The following is a 21,725-nucleotide window of genomic DNA, read 5'->3' as shown; positions in this document are numbered from 1 at the left end:
AACAATGGGTGTTACCATACACACTGTAACAAGCTCACTTGGTAACACCCATTGTTTCATGTTCTCTATGTATATAAATCTCCCCACTGTATTTTCCACTGAATACATCCGATGAAGTGAGCTGTAGCTCACGAAAGCTTATGCTCAAATAAATTGGTTAGTCTCTAAGGTGCCACAAGTACTCCTTTTCTTTTTGCGAATACAGACTAACACGGCTGTTACTCTGAAACCTGGATTCTTTTAGTGTATTATGCCCTGGATTTGTATGATCAGAAAAGCATCTTTTTAAACAGGTTAGAGTACATTGTAAATGTAAATTTATAATAATTTCCTTGACTTCAGTGAAGTTATTCCAGATTTCCAGTGGTGTAACTGAAAGCAAAGGAGTACTTGTGGCACCTTAGAGACTAACACGTAGCTCACGAAAGCTTATGCTCAAATAAATTGGTTAGTCTCTAAGGTGCCACAAATACTCCTTTTCTTTTTGCAAATACAGACTAACACGGCTGTTACTCTGTAACTGAAAGCAAAATTCGATACATTGTCTTTACATGCTACCTATAAGATGCTGTATAATAGTAGTATGAAACACACAGATTTCACTTTGTGCAAATTATAGTATACCTTTCATACTATGTATAGTGATGGAGAAAACATATTCCATTTGAATAGGAAGTAAAACCTACATTATAGAATTATAGGACTGGAAGGGACCTTGAGAGGTGATCTACTCCAGTCCATAGACTCATGGCAGGGCTAAGTATTATCTAGACCATCCCTGACAGGTCTTTGTCTAACCTGCTCTTAAAAATCTCCAATGATGGAGATTCCACCACCTCCCTAGGCAATTTATTCCAGTGCTTAACCAGCCTGACAGTTAGGAAGTTTTTCCTAATGTCCAACCTAAACCTCCTTTCCAAGCTCTCCAGAAAATAAGCTTTGCCCATCTGAGATGCCAAAATTAGATGTCAATCACAGTAGATTTTGAAGAGGTTCAAACTATGGCGATGTTTACTCTGCTGGGCTCCTTGGCTTTGGCTCCCTCTACATGGGGTCCAACTAGATGCAGAGGCTCTGCTGATCCCTTCAATTTTTGCTTCTCCTCAGCAAATCCTCAGTTCCCTGCATTCCTAGAGATAGCCTCCTCCTTGATAGAGGAAAAAAAATAAGTGGTATTCTCTCAAGTGCCACCTGATCATGGTGCCAAAATGAGTTGTAACTCACAGCAGATTAGCAATATTGACATTTAAATGATCATTCTAAGTATCTGAGTTAACACCCATTAGAGATGGATAGGGGCAATAAACACATCTCCCTGCGCTATTGTTTCTCACTCTTTGCAAACTCAGGTACATATCATTGTATCAGCTGAACTTGATTCACATTATCTTTGCAGCCTTAAAGGCTAGGGAATTACTTTTTCATAATGAAAGCTGAGATTCTGGAGCACACAATGGCAGCTTGTATCATCATGTACCCCTTCAACTCAACCCTTTGTTTTCTTTGAGATAATGTACTGTATTTTAGCCTAAAAGCTTCTGGCTCTGAAATCCCAAATCAATCATCTGTTCTCCAGTTCCTGCTTCTTCCTTAAACTCCTGGGACTGGAGGATGTCCAAGGGAGTCTTTAGAGAGGTAGACAAAGAAACCCAACAACAGCCCATTAAGCTAATGACTCTTAGCAACTGGCTGCAAATGAACACAAATAATAGCAAAGTTTTACAGTGCAGTTGTCATGCACAACAGTCTGCTGCAGTTTCCACGATATGCATCTGAGGAAGTGAGCTGTAGCTCACGAAAGCTTATGCTCTAATAAATTGGTTAGTCTCTAAGGTGCCACAAGTCCTCCTTTTCTTTTTGCGAATACAGACTAACACGGCTGTTACTCTGAAACCAGTCTTCTTTATGTTTGCTAAAAAAACATTTGCAGCAGCACAATGAGGAACTGTTAGATTACTCTAAAGAACAATGATTCTCTCTGGAGTGCATCCTCAGGTGGGTTGTGGGTGGGAAAGGACAGGAACTTGGCAAATACAGCATCCAATTTGTTGCATGATTTTTTGGTTTGTTTTTTATGTAAATATTTTTGTGTGTGACTCAGTATTAAAATCCTATCAAACATAAAAATCAGATTTAAAAATCAAAAATGCAACTGGGTGGTATCCATACTTTAAACAAATATTCAAAACCTCAGCACTGACCTGTTAACTGTTTAGTGAGAAACATGTGACTTTTGTGACAGACCAAACTATACGAAGAGAGTTTAGCAATTTTCACCTAATTCTATGTAAGCCAAAAAGGAATGGGAAGGGCCTAATGAGTGATGTACTATAGATGGGTGAAGAGGATACTCATACTGACCACTGCATATATGACAATGTAGGAAGAACAAGTTTCTGTTCAGGAACAGAAAGGGTCAGAAAGTCCACGGGGGTGTGGAAGAGATAAGGTAAGGAAAAAAATAGCCATCCATGATGGACAACAAAGTTGATGAATGAGGAAGAAGAGCAAGCCAAGAAACATCAGCTCTCGTCCCCTAACGCCCCTACTCTACTTGCGCTATATTGATGACATCTTCATCATCTGGACCCGTGGAAAAGAAGCCCTTGAGGAATTCCACCATGATTTCAACAATTTCCATCCCACCATCAACCTCAGCCTGGTCCAGTCCACACAAGAGATCCACTTCCTGGACACTACAGTGCTAATAAACGATGGTCACATAAACACCACCCTATACCGGAAACCTACTGACCGCTATTCCTACCTACATGCCTCCAGCTTTCACCCTGACCACACCACACGATCCATTATCTACAGCCAAGCTCTGTGATACAACCGCATTTGCTCCAACCCCTCAGACAGAGACAAACACCTATAAGATCTCTATCAAGCATTCTTACAACTACAATACCCACCTGCAGAAGTGAAGAAACAGACTGATAGAGCCAGAAGAGTTCCCAGAAGTCACCTACTACAGGACAGGCCTAACAAAGAAAATAACAGAACGCCACTAGCCGTCACCTTCAGCCCCCAACTAAAACCCCTCCAACGCATTATTAAAGATCTACAACCTATCCTGAAGAATGACCCAACACTCTCACAAATCCTGGGAGACAGGCCAGTCCTTGCCTACAGACAGCCCCCCAACCTGAAGCAAATACTCACCAGCAACCACATACCACACAACAGAACCACTAACCCAGGAACCTATCCTTGCAACAAAGCCCGTTGCCAACTGTGCCCACATATCTATTCAGGGGACACCATCACAGGGCCTAATAACATCAGCCACACTATCAGAGGCTTGTTCACCTGCACATCTACCAATGTGATATATGCCATCATGTGCCAGCAATGCCCCTCTGCCATGTACATTGGTCAAACTGGACAGTCTCTATGTAAAAGAATAAATGGACACAAATCAGACGTCAAGAATTATAACATTTATAAACCAGTCGGAGAACACTTCAATCTCTCTGGTCACGCGATTACAGACATGAAAGTTGCAATTTTTTTGAAAAAAAAACTTCAAATCCAGACTCCAGCGAGAAACTGTTGATTTGGAATTCATTTGCAAATTGGATACAATTAACTTAGGCTTGAATAGAGACTGGGAGTGGCTAAGTCATTATGCAAGGTAACCTATTTCCCCTTGTTTTTTCCTAACCCCCCCCCCCCAAGACGTTCTTGTTAAACCCTGGATTTGTGCTGGAAATGGCCCACCTTGATCATCATACACATTGTAAGGAGAGTGGTCACTTTAGATAAGCTATTACCAGCAGGAGAGTGGGTTTGTGTGTGGGGGGCAGGGGGGTGAGAAAACCTGGATTTGTGCTGAAAATGGCCCAACTTGATTATCATACACATTGTAAGGAGAGTGATCACTTTAGATAAGCTATTGCCAGCAGAAGAGTGGGGTGGGGGGAGGTATTTTTTCATGCTTTGTGTGTATAAAAGATCTTCTACACTTTCCACAGTATGCATCCGATGAAGTGAGCTGTAGCTCACGAAAGCTTATGCTCAAATAAACTGGTTAGTCTCTAAGGTGCCACAAGTACTCCTTTTCTTTTTGCGAATACAGACTAACACGGCTGTTACTCTGAAACCACCCATATATGTTCGTCCTTTTAGTGGTTCCCAATCTGCTTCTGCTGACAGCTGGAAGCCATGGTCCCAGTTTTCAGTGCCTTCAGCTACACCAGTGTTGGCATCTCCTTCCCTGATTCATCAAAACAGCTGCTTTCCTATGGGGCCATGCAGCTAAAAAAATGCTGGATGAATAAAATGTTTTCTGGAGATAGTATCCTCAACTGGGCATGGCGGGGGGCGGGGAGGAGAGAGAGAGAGAGAAAGAGCTGAGCTGTGAAACGATCTTCCAAAGGAGATTACACTGCAAGATACATGGTTTTGATAAAGTTTTCCCACTACAACTGGAAATACAGAATGGGAGAACAAAATAATATGCATACAAGTATATACACATACATATCTCATTATACAGATCAAACAGAAGTGGCAAACAGGGGTTTTGGAAGGAGTTTGGTGAAAGTAGTGTGAGAAGCTTTCTCTCTAGGTACAGTTCTACATTCGTTACAGTGATGGCCAGTGATGGAACAGTTACTGTGATCTGGAGTGGATGTGCCATGTCTTCTTTCCTGCCTGAAGACAAAAGGGACTTCCTGTGTATAAAGAGCAAGTTTATGGCTGTGATGAAGGAAAGGATTAATGGTTTGAAGAATAAGTACTGACACTGCAGAGCATCAGAGAAGCTGAGGAGTACTTGGGGAACCAGATTCAGGAAGTGTCACCATCCCAGATTCAAGAAAGAAAGGAACTGGTAATCAAGGAATCAATGAGAGTGGAAATCAGAAAGGAGGACTGGCAGTTTGTAACCACCAGAGTCAAGAGGATCAGGCAGCATTCTACACAGCTGGAGGTGGATGGGGAGGAGTAGGCTGTGAACACCAGAGAGAAGAGGACATAGTATACGCATACAGCTGTTATGTTCTCAGCCTAAAAGCTGCAGAACACCACTGTGGCTATCCAGGTGGTCAAATGGAACGGAGAGCTGAACAGGACACAATTGCTGCTCAGCCCAACCTGCAAGACCATCAAGTGTGCCCACAAAGAGATCTTCAACCATCCAAAGAAGACAGATGAATCCTTGTACGAGATTCTACACTAGACCTGTGCTAGCTCAGCTGGCATGCAGTGTCTGTACTTGTCTACATGACACTACTGTAAATGTAGACAAACCCTTTAAGTCAGCTCTTTTCCCTGTAAAGAAGTAAGTACCAACGCAGAGAAAAAGTGCTTGAAACTTTGTTCGTTCTTGTAACTTTGTCAGTAAAAATATTTATCTTTTAAGTGCTTACTCTCCCATAGCTCCATAATAACTATCAATACATTTAGAAGCCCTGACAGTGGTTCACACACTTGGCATTTGTTGGACAGGACATATGCTTCATGCACTATGCTTATTTTTCTAAATCACTTACTATAAATTACCAAAAGTCTCCTTCTTATAAATCTTGAAAAATAAACATATCTTTATAAAATATTAACAACTCACCTGATTTCTCAGGCATTTCCTGTTCTGCTGCTTGACTGAATTGTGATAGATTAGATGAATTACTGTTATTGGCACATAAATCTGTATTTTGGCTGGTCTCCTGAAGGTCTTGTCTTATTCTTTCAGTTTGGATTGTTTCTGTTTCAAGTAATTGTAACATTATAGGAGTATTGTTCTTTGCAGTTCCTTCTGCTTCATTTTTCTCAGTGCAACATCTTCCAGTGCTTTGCTCTCCACTTCTCTCAGCAGTCATTCCATCATCTGTTTGTTGAACAAAAGGACTTAAAATATCTGTGCTATGACTCTCATAACTTTCAGAAACATTAGCTCTATTAACTGATAGATGAAAATTAATGTCAAAGTGTTTATGTAGCATAGGCGAAGTACTTCTATGATATAATTATCAAAATCTTTGGAAATATTTTTGCATTATAAACATTTTGTTCACCATTCACTATACAATGAAAATTGTAAACATTGAATCAATAAGGATTCAAAATTTCTTCTGTGAAAATGTGGTGTTTTAGTCTGGTTTCTCTTTAAAGAAAAATTCTTTAGCAAAGTTAGAGTGCTTAAGAATATCTTCATTTTCATTACTTTAGTCAATATCAATATTACAGTTATATTTTGATAGTAACAAAATAACTACCAGGGGTTCGGCTGCAAAAATGACCAATCAATTAATTTTGCATATCTGGCAATATTTCTGGAATGCAATTCATACATTTACCATTTGTGTATGCTACTGTATATGCTGCATATATTGTGCTGCTCTAAAAAATCTATAACAAACTACAACATGCCTACAGAGAATTCCTAAAATAATTTTTTTTAAAATAAAACTTTTCACCTGATTTTTGGGAAGTTTCCTGCTCTGTTTCTTGGGTCAGCTGAGATGGATGAAGTGAATTCTTGTTCATACAACTAGTGGAATACAAATCTGTGTCTAAGATGATTTCCTGAAGGTCCTGTCTCTTTCTTTTCACTCGAAATGCTTCTTTTTCATGTAGCTGTAAAGCTGTAGATGTGTTAATCTCTGAATTCATTTCATCTTCAATTTTCTCAGTGCAACATCTTCCAGTGCTTTCTTCTGCACTTAGCATCATCCTCATTCCGTCATCCGTTTGATGAGCAAAAGGCATTAGCACACTGATGCTAAAATTCTCAGGACTTTCAGAATCACTAGCTCTATTAACAGCTGCTGAAAATTCATGCAATGAAAGTATTTCTGTACTTGTCTGAAGTGTTTGTACAGTACACTTATCTACATCTTTAGAGATATTTTTATAAATGTTTTGATTCTCATTTTCAATATACTGTTCAGATAGGACTGTAGAGTCTGAATCAGTGAGGTTTACAGTTCCCTTTGGTGAAAATGTAGTTATGCTTCCTGATTCTAGCCAGTTTCCCTGTAAAGAAATATCTTCAAAAAGAGGTAAAGAGTGTTTTAAACTTTGTTCCTCATCATTAATTCTGTCTCTATCAATATCAACGTTAATTTGATCTCTGAAGTTTTCAGAATAAAGAAACTGGTCTGACGGTCTATTATTCTCAGTGTAAATCATGTTTTCTTCAACGAAGTGGATACTACTTTTTCTCTTAGTTGTATTCAGATTCTTGTCACCCATGCTACCATCTTTATTGTGGTTAAGATAATGGTGTTCATTATCCTGATTCATAAAACATTGCTCAGCAGTCACAAGAGGAACAATAATTTCTTCACACAAAGAAAGTACTGAGTGAGAATCAGGTTCCGTTAACTCAACATTCTCAGACTGCTCTGTAGATGCTTTTACTAGAGGAATTGAGGATTCAGTGCATGGTAAACTAATTACCTGGTCTGTCATTATTATTGAAGGTTTGTTGTTGCTTCCACAAGTCTTCTCCCTTTCTTCTGAAACTGGAGTATCACTATTACAGAAGTCATATTCCTTTTGCATTTCTGTCTGTTTGGGTATGCTGGGCTTTCCCCCTACTTCACAAATGTTATCTGAACTATCATTACGATGTACAGAGGACCTAGTTATTCTTTTTGAGGAAGAGGTATTAACAGTGAACCCAGTGTTATTATGTCCAACATGAGGATCATATGTTTTGTGGCTTCTGCTTCTTGTTTTGTCTCTAGATGTATCTGAAGGAAATACAATTGTCCTGTACTCACTGATATTCTCGATGGATACAATCTTTTCTACAGTCCCTGCTGATTTCTTTGTCTGTGTTGGAACCAGTCTTCTATCTTTTGAGTTTTTTTCATTCAACAATCTATGATCCTCAAATACTCTGGAGATGGAACCTTTGGAGTTTCTTATTGAATTCTCTTTGCTACTTTGTTCAAAGTTGATAAACCCTTGCTTTGATGTATTATTATTACCAACATCTGAATTGTGAACTGGGCTATCTGAATGTACTTCCAACTGCAAAAAACAAAACATATGATTAATTTAATTTTCTGGTAGATTGCTTTGTTATATTTCATTCTAGGTTGCTGCTTCAACTGTATAGTCAACGCTACAAGTCACAAAATATGGTAGACCTCAACTGGACTTGTCTTAGTGATTATTTCACATCTGGTGATCTGCCTGGAGCAGAAACACAACAAAAACTTAACTAAATGTTGAAAGCATCAATTACACGATCAATAATATGTTTTCCAAATAAAGGGTCTATTTTTGTGTTTATGGTACTCTGTTTGGTGAATGCTTATCATCAATAAAATATAAAACAGTGTTTTAGGATGTAAGTTAAAAATAGAAAAAATGAAAACACTTATATTCCAATACAGCATTTCTGAGAATGATAGTCTCTACCAAGGTAAATTACACAGACATTTACCATAACACTTAAAATTATAGCAAGTAAGAAAAAAGGTCTTTCCACACCGCATCATATGCTACGGATATTATTAGTTATGAAATGTTTAGTATGTACTGGTTTCAGAGTAGCAGCCGTGTTAGTCTGTATTCAGAACCATCTGATCAACATCCTCTACAGCAAACAGGGAAAGATAAAGGAATGCATCCAATGAAGTGAGCTGTAGCTCACAAAAGCTTATGCTCAAATACATTGTTAGTCTCTAAGGTGCCACAAGTCCTCCTTTTCTTCTTAGTATGTACTGTTTCTCAAGGGCATTTCAGAAATGCGCTACCTTTCTATGATACTTTATTGTAGAATAGCAGATGCATGACAGTTCGTCACCAAATGACAATGGTTGTTCCTTAAAAAAAAAAAAAAAAAAGTTACCTGATGCTGGTTTGTGTCATTTATTCTTTGAGCATTTAATGTACTCTCTACATCCTTTTTAGCTGAAAGTAAAACGAGAGATTGAAAGGATCAATATCAAAAGAAAGTTACAATCCTCTGCTTTACAAGCACAGCGCCCTATGCTCAGAGTCTAGCTTGTAGTTAAACCTAACAGCCATTTGCTATCTGGAAATAACAAAAAAACATAAGGATCAAAAAAGTTAGACATTAAAATCATGGGCTCAGATCTCCAGTTGCACCAGAAGTCTGCTTGGTACAGTTGAGAAGCAGTAAATGTGGCTTTAAGCATCCTGATTCCTGAGGAGGTTGGTAGTCTGTCCGGCCCACAAGGCTTCTCTAAGTTACACATGCTGTACTGGCCCTTTAGAGGCCATTCTGAAGCCAGTGATAGCTGGCTCACAAGTTGCTCAAACCATGTCCCTTCCACCCCAGCATGCTTTGTACACTGGGCAAAGGAAGGTAACGGGATGGTGTAAAAGACAACTCATCAGCTCAGCACATGCCAGGGATTGCCCCCTGAATCAGTTTCGTTCCTGGCTGGTTGTTTAAATTAGCTTTCTGTCCACCCCTTTGTGTTGCCAGAGTGGCATAAGTGCGCTGGAATAGGGGCCAAGCTCTGGTTCTAGATAGTTATGTAAATAAATTAGGCACTAAAATCATAGCATATAACCACTGTGATCTTACATTCCAGTATTTATAGCTTCATCAACAGTTAAAAACACTCTTTTTAGAGCTGGGAGCTTCCTCCTAAGGCATACGTAAAGTTAATCAGGAGAGGAATAAAAGACATACATTCACCTTCTGTCAGTTACTAATTAGTCATACAACAGGACAGAAAAATGTAAAGAATAAATTCTTTATACAGAAAACATGGCGAGTATAAAAATTCTTATGTGTGGCTACCTGATTGGCTATGAAACTGGTTTCAATAAAGTTCAAGTGACTGAAGAATTTTCATGGTGACAACCATGTCTCCATAGCCCACAAGCATCATGAAACTTTGCACTAAGATATCCTATGCTGAAACTCAATACCTGACTGACACACAGAATGAGGTTACTCACCTTGTGCAGTAACTGGAGTTCTTCAAGATGTGCGTCCCTATGGGTGCTCCACTTCAGATGTGGTTGCACTCCATGAGTCTTAGAGCTGAGATTTTCTGTAGCAGTGCCTGTTCAGCCCACACATGTGCTCCAGATATCCTCATGCCCTATACCAAGGATATATAGAGTTGCATGGGCAAAACGGCCTCAGTTCCTTCTCTGCCACGAAGTCCTATAAGACAAAACTCCAAAGCAGAGGGGAGGGAGGGTGCGTAGTAGAGCACCTATAGGGACACACATCTCAAAGAATTCCAGTTACTGCATATGACAGAATACACTCCTGTATTCAAGGAATTCAAGGCTGTATTTCAAGGAATCCCTGTTGAGGTTACAGGGACAAACCATCCCGATGTGTCGAAAGAATAGTAAATATGGCAGACGACCAGCTTGGCTTAACGGTGAAATCCTAGCGGATCTTAAACATAAAAAAGAAGCTTACAAGAAGAGGAAGGTTGGACATATGACCAGGGAAGAGTATAAAAATATTGCTCGGGCATGTAGGAATGAAATCAGGAGGGCCAAATCGCACCTGGAGCTGCAGCTAGCGAGAGATGTTAAGAGTAACAAGAAGGGTTTTTTCAGGTATGTTGGCAACAAGAAGAAAGCCAAGGAAAGCGTGGGCCCCTTAATGAATGAGGGAGGCAACCTAGTGACAGAGGATGTGGAAAAAGCTAATGTATTCAATGCTTTTTTTGCCTCTGTCTTCACGAACAAGGTCAGCTCCCAGACTGCTGCGCTGGGCATCACAACATGGGGAATAGATGGCCAGCCCTCTGTGAAGAAAGAGGTGGTTAGGGACTATTTAGAAAAGCTGGACGTGCACAAGTCCATGGGGCCGGACGAGTTGCATCCGAGAGTGCTAAAGGAACTGGCGGCTGTGATTGCAGAGCCATTGGCCATTATCTTTGAAAACTCGGGGCGAACGGGGGAAGTCCCGGATGACTGGAAAAAGGTTTATGTAGTGCCAATCTTTAAAAAAGGGAAGAAGGAGGATCCTGGGAACCAGTCAGCCTCACTTCAGTCCCCGGAAAAATCATGGAGCAGGTCCTCAAAGAATCAATCCTGAAGCACTTACATGAGAGGAAAGTGATCAGGAACAGTCAGCATGGATTCACCAAGGGAAGGTCATGCCTGACTAATCTAATCGCCTTCTATGATGAGATTACTGGTTCTGTGGATGAAGGGAAAGCAGTGGATGTATTGTATCTTGACTTTAGCAAAGCTTTTGACACGGTCTCGCACAGTATTCTTGTCAGCAAGTTAAAGAAGTACGGGCTGGATGAATGCACTATAAGGTGGGTAGAAAGTTGGCTAGATTGTCGGGCTCAACGGGTAGTGATCAATGGCTCTGTGTCTAGTTGGCAGCCGGTGTCAAGTGGAGTGCTCCAGGGGTCGGTCCTGGGGCCGGTTTTGTTCAATATCTTCATAAATGATCTGGAGGATGGTGTGGATTGCACTCTCAGCAAATTTGCAGATGATACTAAACTGGGAGGAGTGGTAGATACGCTGGAGGGCAGGGATAGGATACAGAGGGACCTAGACAAACGGGAGGATTGGGCCAAAAGAAATCTGATGAGGTTCAATAAGGATAAGTGCAGCGTCCTGCACTTAGGACAGAAGAACCCAATGCACAGCTACAGACTAGGGACCGAATGGCTAGGCAGCAGTTCTGCGGAAAAGGACCTAGGGGTGACAGTGGACGAGAAGCTGGATATGAGTCAGCAGTGTGCCCTTGTTGCCAAGAAGGCCAATGGCATTTTGGGATGTATAAGTAGGGGCATAGCGAGCAGCTCGAGGGACATGATCGTCCCCCTCTATTCGACATTGGTGAGGCCTCATCTGGAGTACTGTGTCCAGTTTTGGGCCCCACACTACAAGAAGGATGTGGACAAATTGGAAAGAGTCCAGCGAAGCGCAACAAAAGTGATTAGGGGACTGTAACACATGACTTATGAGGAGAGACTGAGGGAACTGGGATTGTTTAGTCTGCAGAAGAGAAGAATGAGGGGGGATTTGATGGCTGCTTTCAACTACCTGAGAGGTGGTTCCAGAGAGGATGGTTCTAGACTATTCTCAGTGGTGGAAGAAGACAGGACAAGGAGTAATGGTCTCAAGTTGCAGTGGGGGAGGTTTAGGTTGGATATTAGGAAAAACTTTTTCACTAGGAGGGTGGTGAAACACTGGAATGCGTTGCCTAGGGAGGTGGTGGAATCTCCTTCCTTAGAAGTTTTTAAGGTCAGGCTTGACAAAGCCCTGGCTGGGATGATTTAGTTGGGGATTGGTCCTGCTTTTGGGCGGGGGGTTGGACTGGATGGCCTCCTGAGGTCCCTTCCAACCCTGATGTTCTATGATTCTATGATTCACACCCTACACGCTATTGTAATAATCTTTGTACAAAGTACAAAGCTGCCTTGTAAGGTATCATCTGAAAAACCTGTAATTTACTGGTTAGTATTGTCCTGGTAAAATATGTGCAGTAACATTGTATGTGAAGTTATAAGGTTCTCCTGTATGGTGTTATTAACACATGTTCCAAACCCCACAGCTCTGCTCAACAGATGGCTGACAAACAGGTCTGTCCTAAACAAAGAAATGTGTGCTCTGCTTAATGTGCATTTAAGCAATAAACAGAGTCATCAAGCAGGAAGGAAAGACAAAGGAAGTTCAAAAAGGTGGGGAAAAAAACAGCAGGGAACACCCTTCCACATAGATTCTTTGTCTCCTAGTGTCTAGCTGGAAATGTTTTTCAAGAGGGGGACTGAAACTAATAAAAGGGACAAACATCCCAACACATCCCTCTCTCTTTCTCCCTGCGCATCACATTCATTACACATGAAGACAAAAAGGAAGCAGATGCTGGACTCTGGGAGAAGGTCCTGACCTGAAACTTTTGGCCATAATCTGGTGAAGCATATGGTAAGAAACTTTGCTTGAATCTAATATAGTTTGCTAAGTTAGGCATTAGTAAACATCTTATCTTTATTTTTCTTGTAAGCATTTCTGACTTTTATGCCTCATTACTTGTACTCACTTAAAATCTCTCTTTGTAGTTCTGGAGTCAGAGTCAAGCCACGGGTCAAAACTGAAAACAGCATCAGCTACCAAGCCAAAGGTCAGAGCTGGAGACAGCAAAGGAAGTTAATGCGGAGAAGCAAGACGGTGGCTTAGGGCAGAACAGCAGGAACTGGGAGTAGATGGGAATCTGGGACAGGAACCAGGAGCAGGCAGGGAAGCAGGGCTCAGGAGTCAGATAAGCAAAAGGGGTCCATAGTAGCAGCCAGCCAGGGATTCCTCAAGTTGCTTGGACAATTTCCTGTTGACTCTTCCTGCTTTATATAGAGTACCTCAGCCAACTGGGGAGCTGGACGTTTCCCCCAATTGGGAGCTTTGGGGGCAGGGCCCTCTGTGAGCTAATTCCCTGGTTAGTTAGGTGAGCTGCTGGGTGGCAGTCATGGCCTGGACACTGCCTGGGGACCTGTGGGCCAGGGTTTGAGGCCTGTGATTCCCCTACAGGTTGATATGAAGGAGAGACTCTTGAGTTCCTGGCTTGTGGGTTGGCTGGAGCCTAGCACAGGAGTAACTCTACATCGTCATAGCCTGATAATTTGCCATTCTAAACTGGAGTGTCACAGAGGAGAAAGTTTTGTACCCAATGAGGTCAAGGCATCTATGTTGCTGTCTAGGGTTTTATTATTTATGCGACCCTATTGGAGGGGAGGACGGATCTTCCAGTGAACATAAACAGTCTTTTCCAGAGGCCACCCTCTGCGTAGTTGGAGCGGCCTCTCGTAAGCAGAGAACCACAGCACCACGCTTTGTCTTCACAGTAAACATGCAATACCACTGAATGTGTGTGCTCACTAAAGTTTAACTGGACTTTCATTGTAACTCAACTCAGCAGAGGTGCCTTCCCCGGCATCACGGTTGGCCACCATGATGTCCTGCAACCCACAGGGCTCCATGGTTAAAAATATTTCCTGGCTCTCGGGGAGAATGGATCCACCACTTGCCTGTCTCCCATTCTCCTCCTCCTCCTCCTCTTCCTCATCCACCATATCGTCCTTCTTGTTGTCCTTAGATTCATACATCTGTAAGGTGTCCACGTTGCTTGTGGGGGTGCTGGTAGGGTCACCCTTGAGAACTGCATGCAGCTCATTGCAGAACCTGCCTACGTGGGGTTCAGCACCAGAACGACTGTTCGCCTCCCATGCCTTCTGGTACGCTTGGTAAAGTTCTTTTATTTTCACACGGCACTGCTGTGTGTCCCTCATGTAGCCCTTCTCACCCATTCCACCAGCAATCTTTGCATCGATGTCAGCGTTTCTTCTTCTGGATTGGAACTCTGCCTGCACAGACTCTTCTCCCCACATAGCTATGAGATCCACCACCTCCTGTGAAGACCAGGCTGGAGCGCTTTTGGGGCGTGTAGTCTCCATGATCAGCTGTGCTCAAGCTGTGATCAAAGCTGTGATCAAACAGGAAATGGGAAATCAAAAATTCCTGGGGCGTTAGCAGGGCAGGGGCTGTTTCCTGTGTACCTGGCTGCAGTGCAGCAGAGTTGAGAATGATCTCCAGAGCAGTCACAGAAGAGCATTGTGGGACACCACCTGGAGGCCAATTAAGTCAAATTACACAACACTGCATCTGCACTACCTCACAGTCGACCCATGAAAATCAAATTAAGCACTACGCCTCTCGCAGAGGTGGGGTACAGAAGTCGACATTAAAGGCGACTCAGGTCAGTGTAAAGGACCTGATAATGTAGACACATACATTAACAGGTCAACGTAAGGTGGCTTCCTTCGATATAACTTTTTAGTGTAGACCAGGCCTCTGTGTCTAAGGTCTTTGCAATATGAGCAAAGGTCTCCTAAAAAGCCTTAAAACTGTCAACCCATGGGCAGAGGCTAGTTGAACTGTTGCATCAGGCAGTGACTATTATTCTTTTGGTGTTGACTGGGCATGCTAATGTTTTTCCTCTGCTCCTCCCAGCTCCTGGGCACCAACGCTGTGCTCTGGCGACAGTAAACAACGTCACCAGGGAGCCAGTTCTCCCCCTTTTCCTGGATCTGCAGGAAGGAGATCTACTACGGGACACTTGTAATGATAGTCCTCAGTAGGGCCAGCGTGCCTGGGTGGCACGTTGAATGAGTACTGGCCCAGTTGCAGCTGGCGAGCCCACTGCCATTCATGCCTCTGCTGGGTTGCTGCCTTGTGAGTGGGATCTCCAGAACCAGCCCTAGTGTTGCTCTCTTAGAGGAGAAGTGTTCTTGCTCAATGCCAGGGAGAAGGTGAGATGGTGACAAGGAGTCTTCAAACAGTACTCTTCAAACAGCAGTGCCATGGGTCAGTACTCTTGGCTCAGTGCCAGTCATCAGCCCCATGCCAGTGATGTCCCCAGACAGCATCTAGCTGTTTCCATGAGGGCATATCTCAGGCCCATAATCACCATGGTGGTCAGTGCTAGAAATTGAGTTTTGATCTCACTTTGGCAGAAGACTAAGACGCCCTGTCTCTGAAGGAGTGCTGTGTCTTCTCCTTCCAGGACAGCGATGTTTGATGCCCCCTTCACTCCACTCCACCTCTGTCAGTCTCACCCTTGTGTTGGGGCACCAATGCCAGTTCCAATAATGGCATTGCCAGTGGCTGCGATTGGCGGTGCTAAATCATTGGTCCCAGTACTGGTAGAAACGTTGATGCTGATGTAGTGGCCGGTGCCAGTGCTTCCAGTGCCAAGATGCTTGGCATCAATGTACTTGGCACTGATTTTGAAGGCATTTTCTTTCCTGTTTTCCTGTAGCTGCTCAACAGCAGAGTATGTTGCCTGCCTGAGGGAGCAGTCACTGAAGATGATCCTTTTCATTCCTTAGAGGTAGTAGTTTCCTCTGGGTCTGAGGTGGTGCACATCGATAGCTCAAGTAGATGTAGCTTCAGCCATGAGGTCCTGTGATGGGGCAACTGGATGGGACTCCGCTTCAGTGCCAGGAAGTGTGCATTCCTGCATATCGATGGCAGTAGAAGGCACTCGGTCCAGGCGACACCGTTTCAGATCCAGGGTGAACCCGTGGTCTTCCTCAAGGACGGGCAAACATACCAACATCTCGGCATGCCAACGGTTTCTGCGTCAAGCAGACATCTAAGGATACCATCACGGAGATCCTACGAGATGTGGCCAGGATCAACTCCTCCCTACTGGCACCGTGGCAGAAGATCAACGTCTTGAACACCTTCCTAATCCCCTGTATTTCATTTGTCCTGAGGGGATCTGCCATGGCGAAGGTACCTCTTAACAAGGCAGACAACACCATCCAGCAGCTGGTGAAAAAGTGGATTTTTCTTCCCCAGAGGGCCAGCAATGAACTGGTATACATCTCACACAGACAGAGCGGTACCAGCATCCCTCGAATGGGTAATCTGTGCGACGTTGCCGTGATCACTCATGGCTTCCACCTTCTGATGTGCCCAGACACCACGGTGAGGAACATCACGGAGAGTGCTCTGCAGGATGCCGTCAAGAGGTGAATCGCCAGGACCTCCTCCAATCAAGATGTCACCACCTATCTGAGTGGCTCCCTGGAAGGTGAATTTGGAAGAGATGGGGAAGACTTTGCTTTGCTCTGGACTCCTGCCCGCAGCACTACGTGATGACTGGAGAAGCGTATCGGCTGCCACTGGACGTGGTGCTAGGAATGCCAGGAGATGGTGTCACAGGTGAAGAACACAAAGCGCACCATCATCACTCCGAGAGCCAGAACCAAGCTGGAGAGGACCCTGAAGGATGCCATCTGCTACCAATACGTGGAAAACCTGAAACGGAAGCTGGACCAGAGCAAGGCCTTTAAAGTGACGCGCAAGTGGGACACCAGCAACCACTTTCTCCCCGGGGGCATCTTCACCCAATTTGCCAACTGGAGGTTCATCCACTGGGCCTGGCTCAACTGTGTCCTGCTGAATGGAACCATCCGCCACAAGAATTGGGACAAGCAATGCTGGAAGTGTGGCTAGGCCAACGAGACACTACCCCACGTTTTGTGTAGCTGCAAGCCCCATTCCAGAGCTTGGCAGCTGCGACAAAACGTCATCCAAGATCGCCTGGTCAGAGCCATCTCACCACCTGTGGAAAAGGTAGCCGTGAACTCCGCCATCCCTGGAACCAACAGCCAACTGCGACCGGACATCGTCATCACCAACGAGGACCGGAACAAGATCATCATGGTGGATGTCACAGTGCCCTTCGAAAACGGGACCTCGGCTTTCCACAATGCCCGATCTTGAAAGATGGAGAAATACGCCCCTCTGGCCGACACCCTGAGAGCTAGGGGCTACGAGGTCCAAACTCACGCGCTGATCGTTGGCGCCCTGGGGACCCCGGTAACGAGCGAGTTCTGAGAGAATGTGGAGTTGGTTAACACTACGCTCAGCTGACACGGCAACTCATGGTGTCAGACGCTGTCAGGTGGTCAAGGGACATCTACATAGAACACATCACCGGACATCGGCAATACCAGGAGGAATGAGCTGGAGTGCCGATGAGAAGCACAGTTGGGAAAGTAACTCAAATACTTTCCTGATGGACTGTATTTTTCTCTAAATGGACAACCTATCCTAAATTCTCAATTACTGAGGGACAATCTTCATTCATTGATATATTTTGTTTTCCACCACCAACTCTCTGTATAACTTTTTTCATGAGTAATGTACCCGAATGTATGGATGCTAAATATCTAAACTGTATTATTAAATTCATTCATCTAAATTTGGGTTATTGCTGATTATGCACTATATGTATTTTATGACTTTAAAAACAAATGTTGTATTTGTGGATAATCTAAACACTATACCCAGATGTACAGACACTCTTTTCTTAACCTTTGTATTATATAATTTTTTTAACATTAGCTTTCATAAAATTTTTAGTCTATATACTGTTCAAATATACACAAACGATACACAACTAAGATGCGCTCAGAGTTTATCACCGTATCATTTTATTTCATCTCATGCATGCATGTTAATGAAGACAACCAACTAGAGGACTCTGCTCCAAGTCTGCTAGTACAGTGGTTCTCGACCAGGGATACTCAGAGGTCTTCCAGGGGTACATCAACTCATCTAGATATTTGCCTAGTTTTACAACACGCGACATAAAATGCACTAGCGAAGTCAGTGAAAACTAAAATTTCACACAATGACTTGTTTATACTGCTCTATATACTATACACTGAAATGTAAGTACAATATTTATATTCCAATTGATTTCTTTTATAATTATATGGTAAAAATGAGAAAGTATGCAATTTTTTGGTAATAATGTGGTGTGATACTTTTGTATTTTTATGTCTGATTTTGTAAGCAAGTAGTTTTTAAGTGAGATGAACCTGGGGGGTACACAAGAGAAATCAGACTCCTAATAGGGGTACAGTACTCTGGAAAGGTTGAGAACCACTGTGCTAGTATATCAAGCGAGCAAAGCCCATAGAAGTGTTGGCTATAAGTAAGGGAATGTGACAATGGGATTTCTGTTGTTCTCTATCTAATAGTCACGAATATGCCAGAATAGATCATTCCTACCTGATGTTGAACCTCTTCTAGACTTAGTTATATAACTTTCAAGCAGCTTCTTCATACGCTGGTCAGTAGCTTCATCAAAGGCGCACCTCCCCTTCTCATTTTTGAATAACGGATCAGCTCCATACCAAAGCAGTAACTCTGCCACCTAGAGGTAAAACTTTTCAGATACTTTTTCTTTTTCTTCTAATATTTTATTTTCCACTCCTCTCTCCTCATATATGCTTCTCTGTGGTGTACACAGAAATACCTGTCGCTAGTGTTAAAATACCACTAGAGTTTTAAAATTCCCAGTAATGGAATTTACCAGTACCAAACATTCCTCTAAATACAAGTTTGTTCCAAACCCTTCCATTTGTTTTTTTCATTTTTGAAAGCTTGCTTCAGTGAATAACCAGCTGACTTTCTAAAATCAAGGTCCAATAATAGAGTTTCTTGTTAACATGGTGATTTCTTAAATTATTTTTAAAAGGTTAATGTTGTGAATAAAGTCATAAGAATTCTGTCCAGTTTTACTCATTATCCAATAAGTAGTGTAGAACAATTATATTTAAGTATTAGAAAATTTGTAACTTAATGATTTCCTTTCTGGGACTTACTCCTCCCTCCCTCACTTCAGCACTACTGGGGTTTTGTTTTTCTCTGCATATCGAAAAGGCAGTTTAATTCTCGGCCTAGGTCACACCTTCTTCTTCTAGTCACTAGGAGAGCACTTCCTAAATTCACAGTTTGCAGGTGATTCTATCACTGACCCAGTTCTTTCTCTGCCTTCCCTGTTCACCTAATGGTGAAGGAGAATTAAGATAAAGGAGCACTCAATCTGCAGTGAAACCCTCTCTAAAGCCACACATTAGGGGAATGCTGCCAAAGGTGCTGCCAACCTGCAGACCCTTACTCAGCCAGAAATGTAGAGAACTCTTAGGCTTTGTCTACACTGGCAAGTGAAAGACAAAACTTTTGTTGTTCAGAGGTGCCATAAATATAAAGGGAAGGGTAAACACCTTTAAAATCCCTCCTGGCCAGAGGAAAAATCCTCTCACCTATAAAGGGTTAAGAAGCTAGGATAACCTCGCTGGCACCTGACCAAAATGACCAATGAGGAGACAAGATACTTTCAAAAGCTGGGAGGAGGGAGAAAAACAAAGGGTCTGTATCTGTCTGTGTGATGCTTTTGCCGGGGACAAACAGGAATGGAGTCTTAGAACTTAGTAAGTAATCTAGCTAGATATGCGTTAGATTATGATTTCTTTAAATGGCTGAGAAATTAAGCTGAATAGAATGAATATTCCTGTCTGTGTGTCTTTTTGTAACTTAAGGTTTTGGGGAGGGATTCTCTGTGTTTTGAATCTAATTACCCTGTAAGGTATTTACCATCCTGATTTTACAGAGGTGATTCTTTTTTACTTTTTACTTCTATTAAAATCCTTCTTTTCAGAAACTGAATGCTTTTTCATTGTTCTTAAGATCCAAGGGTTTGGGTCTGTGGTCATCTATGCAAATTGGTGAGGATTTTTACCAAACTTTCTCCAGCAAGTGGGGTGCAAGGGTTGGGAGGATTTTGGGGGGAAAGACATTTCCAAACAACACTTTCCTAATAAATAAACCCAGATAAACGTTTGGTGGTGGCAGTGGAAGTCCAAGGGCAAAGGATAAAATAGTTTGTACCTTGGGGAAGTTTTAACCTAAGCTGGTAAAAGTAAGTTTAGGAGGTTTTCATGCAGGTCCCCACATCTGTACCCTAGAGTTCAGAGTGGGGAAGGAACCTTGACAAGAGGTGTTAAACCCCCACCACCCCCACCAAAAGACAAAAGTTTTGTTGACGACAAGTGCTGGTGTGAACAGCGCTTTGTTGGCAGGAGTGCTCTGCTGTCGACAACGCTAACCCCACTCATTAGGGGGTGGAATTTTTTTGTCGGCAGGAGACCTCTCTCCTGCCAACAAACAGCAGCTTCATTGTGTGTCTTTTAGCGGCATGGCTGTAGCTGCACAGCTGTGTCGCTAAAAGGTGCGTAGTGCAGACATAGCCTTACTTACCCAGTGTTAGTTGGAACTTCTATCCATGTAATGTACTTATACCTCCCTCATTACTGTATTATCCAAGGACCTCACAATCTTTAATATATTCTCCCTCACAACACTCCTGTGGGGTAGGGAAGTATCCCCATTTTACAGATAGGAAACTGAAGCAAAGAGAGACTAAATGACTTACCCAAGATCACACAGGAAGCTTGTGGAAGGGCAGAAAATTGAACCTGTGTTTCGCAAGTCCCAGATGAACACCCTAATTATGGGATCAGTGATGGACCTTGAGAAAGCAGGTCAATTTTCTTCTGGATTTGGAGAGCTGGAGAAGATTTTAGGAATAGAACTTGCTACTGCCGACCAAAAAAGCTACAAATCCTGAGATGAATAAGGGTTAGGCAGGAGCAATGAATCGCTCTCTGGGCAATGCTGGAGACAGACGTTCTGGCAGGTGGTGGAAGAAGTATGGCTTAGGCTTGGTCTACACTACAGAGCTAGGTCGACATAACGCAGCTCAAATGACTTACTCTGTTAACATAATGTTTTAGTGCAAAGTGAACAGAAAATAATTCAGACCAGTGATTACAGAGTAGTATTTCCATGGGTGTCATGCATTGTTTCCCTCTAGGCTAAATGCTTGCACAGCTGGACATCCTGCTAGCAGGCACTAGTGGGGGGAAAGTTCCACTGTGCTCCTCCTTCCTCTCTCTAGCCCTGGCTGATAAATTTCTTCATTTCTGTCTCCCTCACTTCCTCCTCTCTTCTTTTTGCCTGTTCTTTCCTCTCTCTCCCTAAGCTCTTCTCTCTCTCACACACATACACACACACACGCACTGAAAGTGAGGGAGAAGGTACCTGGACTTGGAAGAAAAGTGAGAGAAAATGAAAGGGAGACAGTGAGTGGTGGTGAAGAGACAATCAAGTATGGAACGAGTGAGGAAGGAAAATGATGCTATGTCTACAGTGGCTTGCATGCTTGAACACTGGACCATGTACATGCTCATGCATGGTCCCCATACCTGCCCGAAGTGTCTGCATATGCTGTGCTGGACACAGGTATAATGACATATACACACTCATACACATGTCCATACTGTCGCTGTTGTTACGTAAGATTAGTGCTACCATTTCATGGGCTGTATACAGGATTCTGTGCATCACAGGGAGACATGCTAGGAACCGCTTTGCTGTGTGTT

General features: G+C 42.9%; 1 protein-coding gene across 1 annotated transcript in view; it reads right to left on the bottom strand.

The window, feature by feature from the left end:
* Positions 1–21,725, bottom strand: part of ANKRD31 (ankyrin repeat domain 31) — a 112,197-nt gene that overhangs the window by 51,608 nt on the left and 38,864 nt on the right. Inside the window, exons 9-13 of the mRNA XM_078853001.1 lie at positions 18,511–18,655; positions 17,098–17,324; positions 16,332–16,512; positions 8,816–8,877; positions 6,419–7,989 (exon numbers count right to left, since the gene is read on the bottom strand). Of these exons, the coding sequence (XP_078709127.1) occupies positions 6,419–7,989; positions 8,816–8,877; positions 16,332–16,512; positions 17,098–17,324; positions 18,511–18,655 (2,186 nt within the window). The remainder of the gene's footprint in view (positions 1–6,418; positions 7,990–8,815; positions 8,878–16,331; positions 16,513–17,097; positions 17,325–18,510; positions 18,656–21,725) is intronic.

The sequence above is a fragment of the Lepidochelys kempii genome, chromosome 5 (genome assembly GCF_965140285.1).
Source record: "Lepidochelys kempii isolate rLepKem1 chromosome 5, rLepKem1.hap1, whole genome shotgun sequence".
NCBI classification, from domain to species: domain Eukaryota; kingdom Metazoa; phylum Chordata; order Testudines; family Cheloniidae; genus Lepidochelys; species Lepidochelys kempii.
The sequence above is the reverse complement of the archived record's forward strand: the minus strand, read 5'-3'. Positions and strand labels throughout refer to the sequence as shown.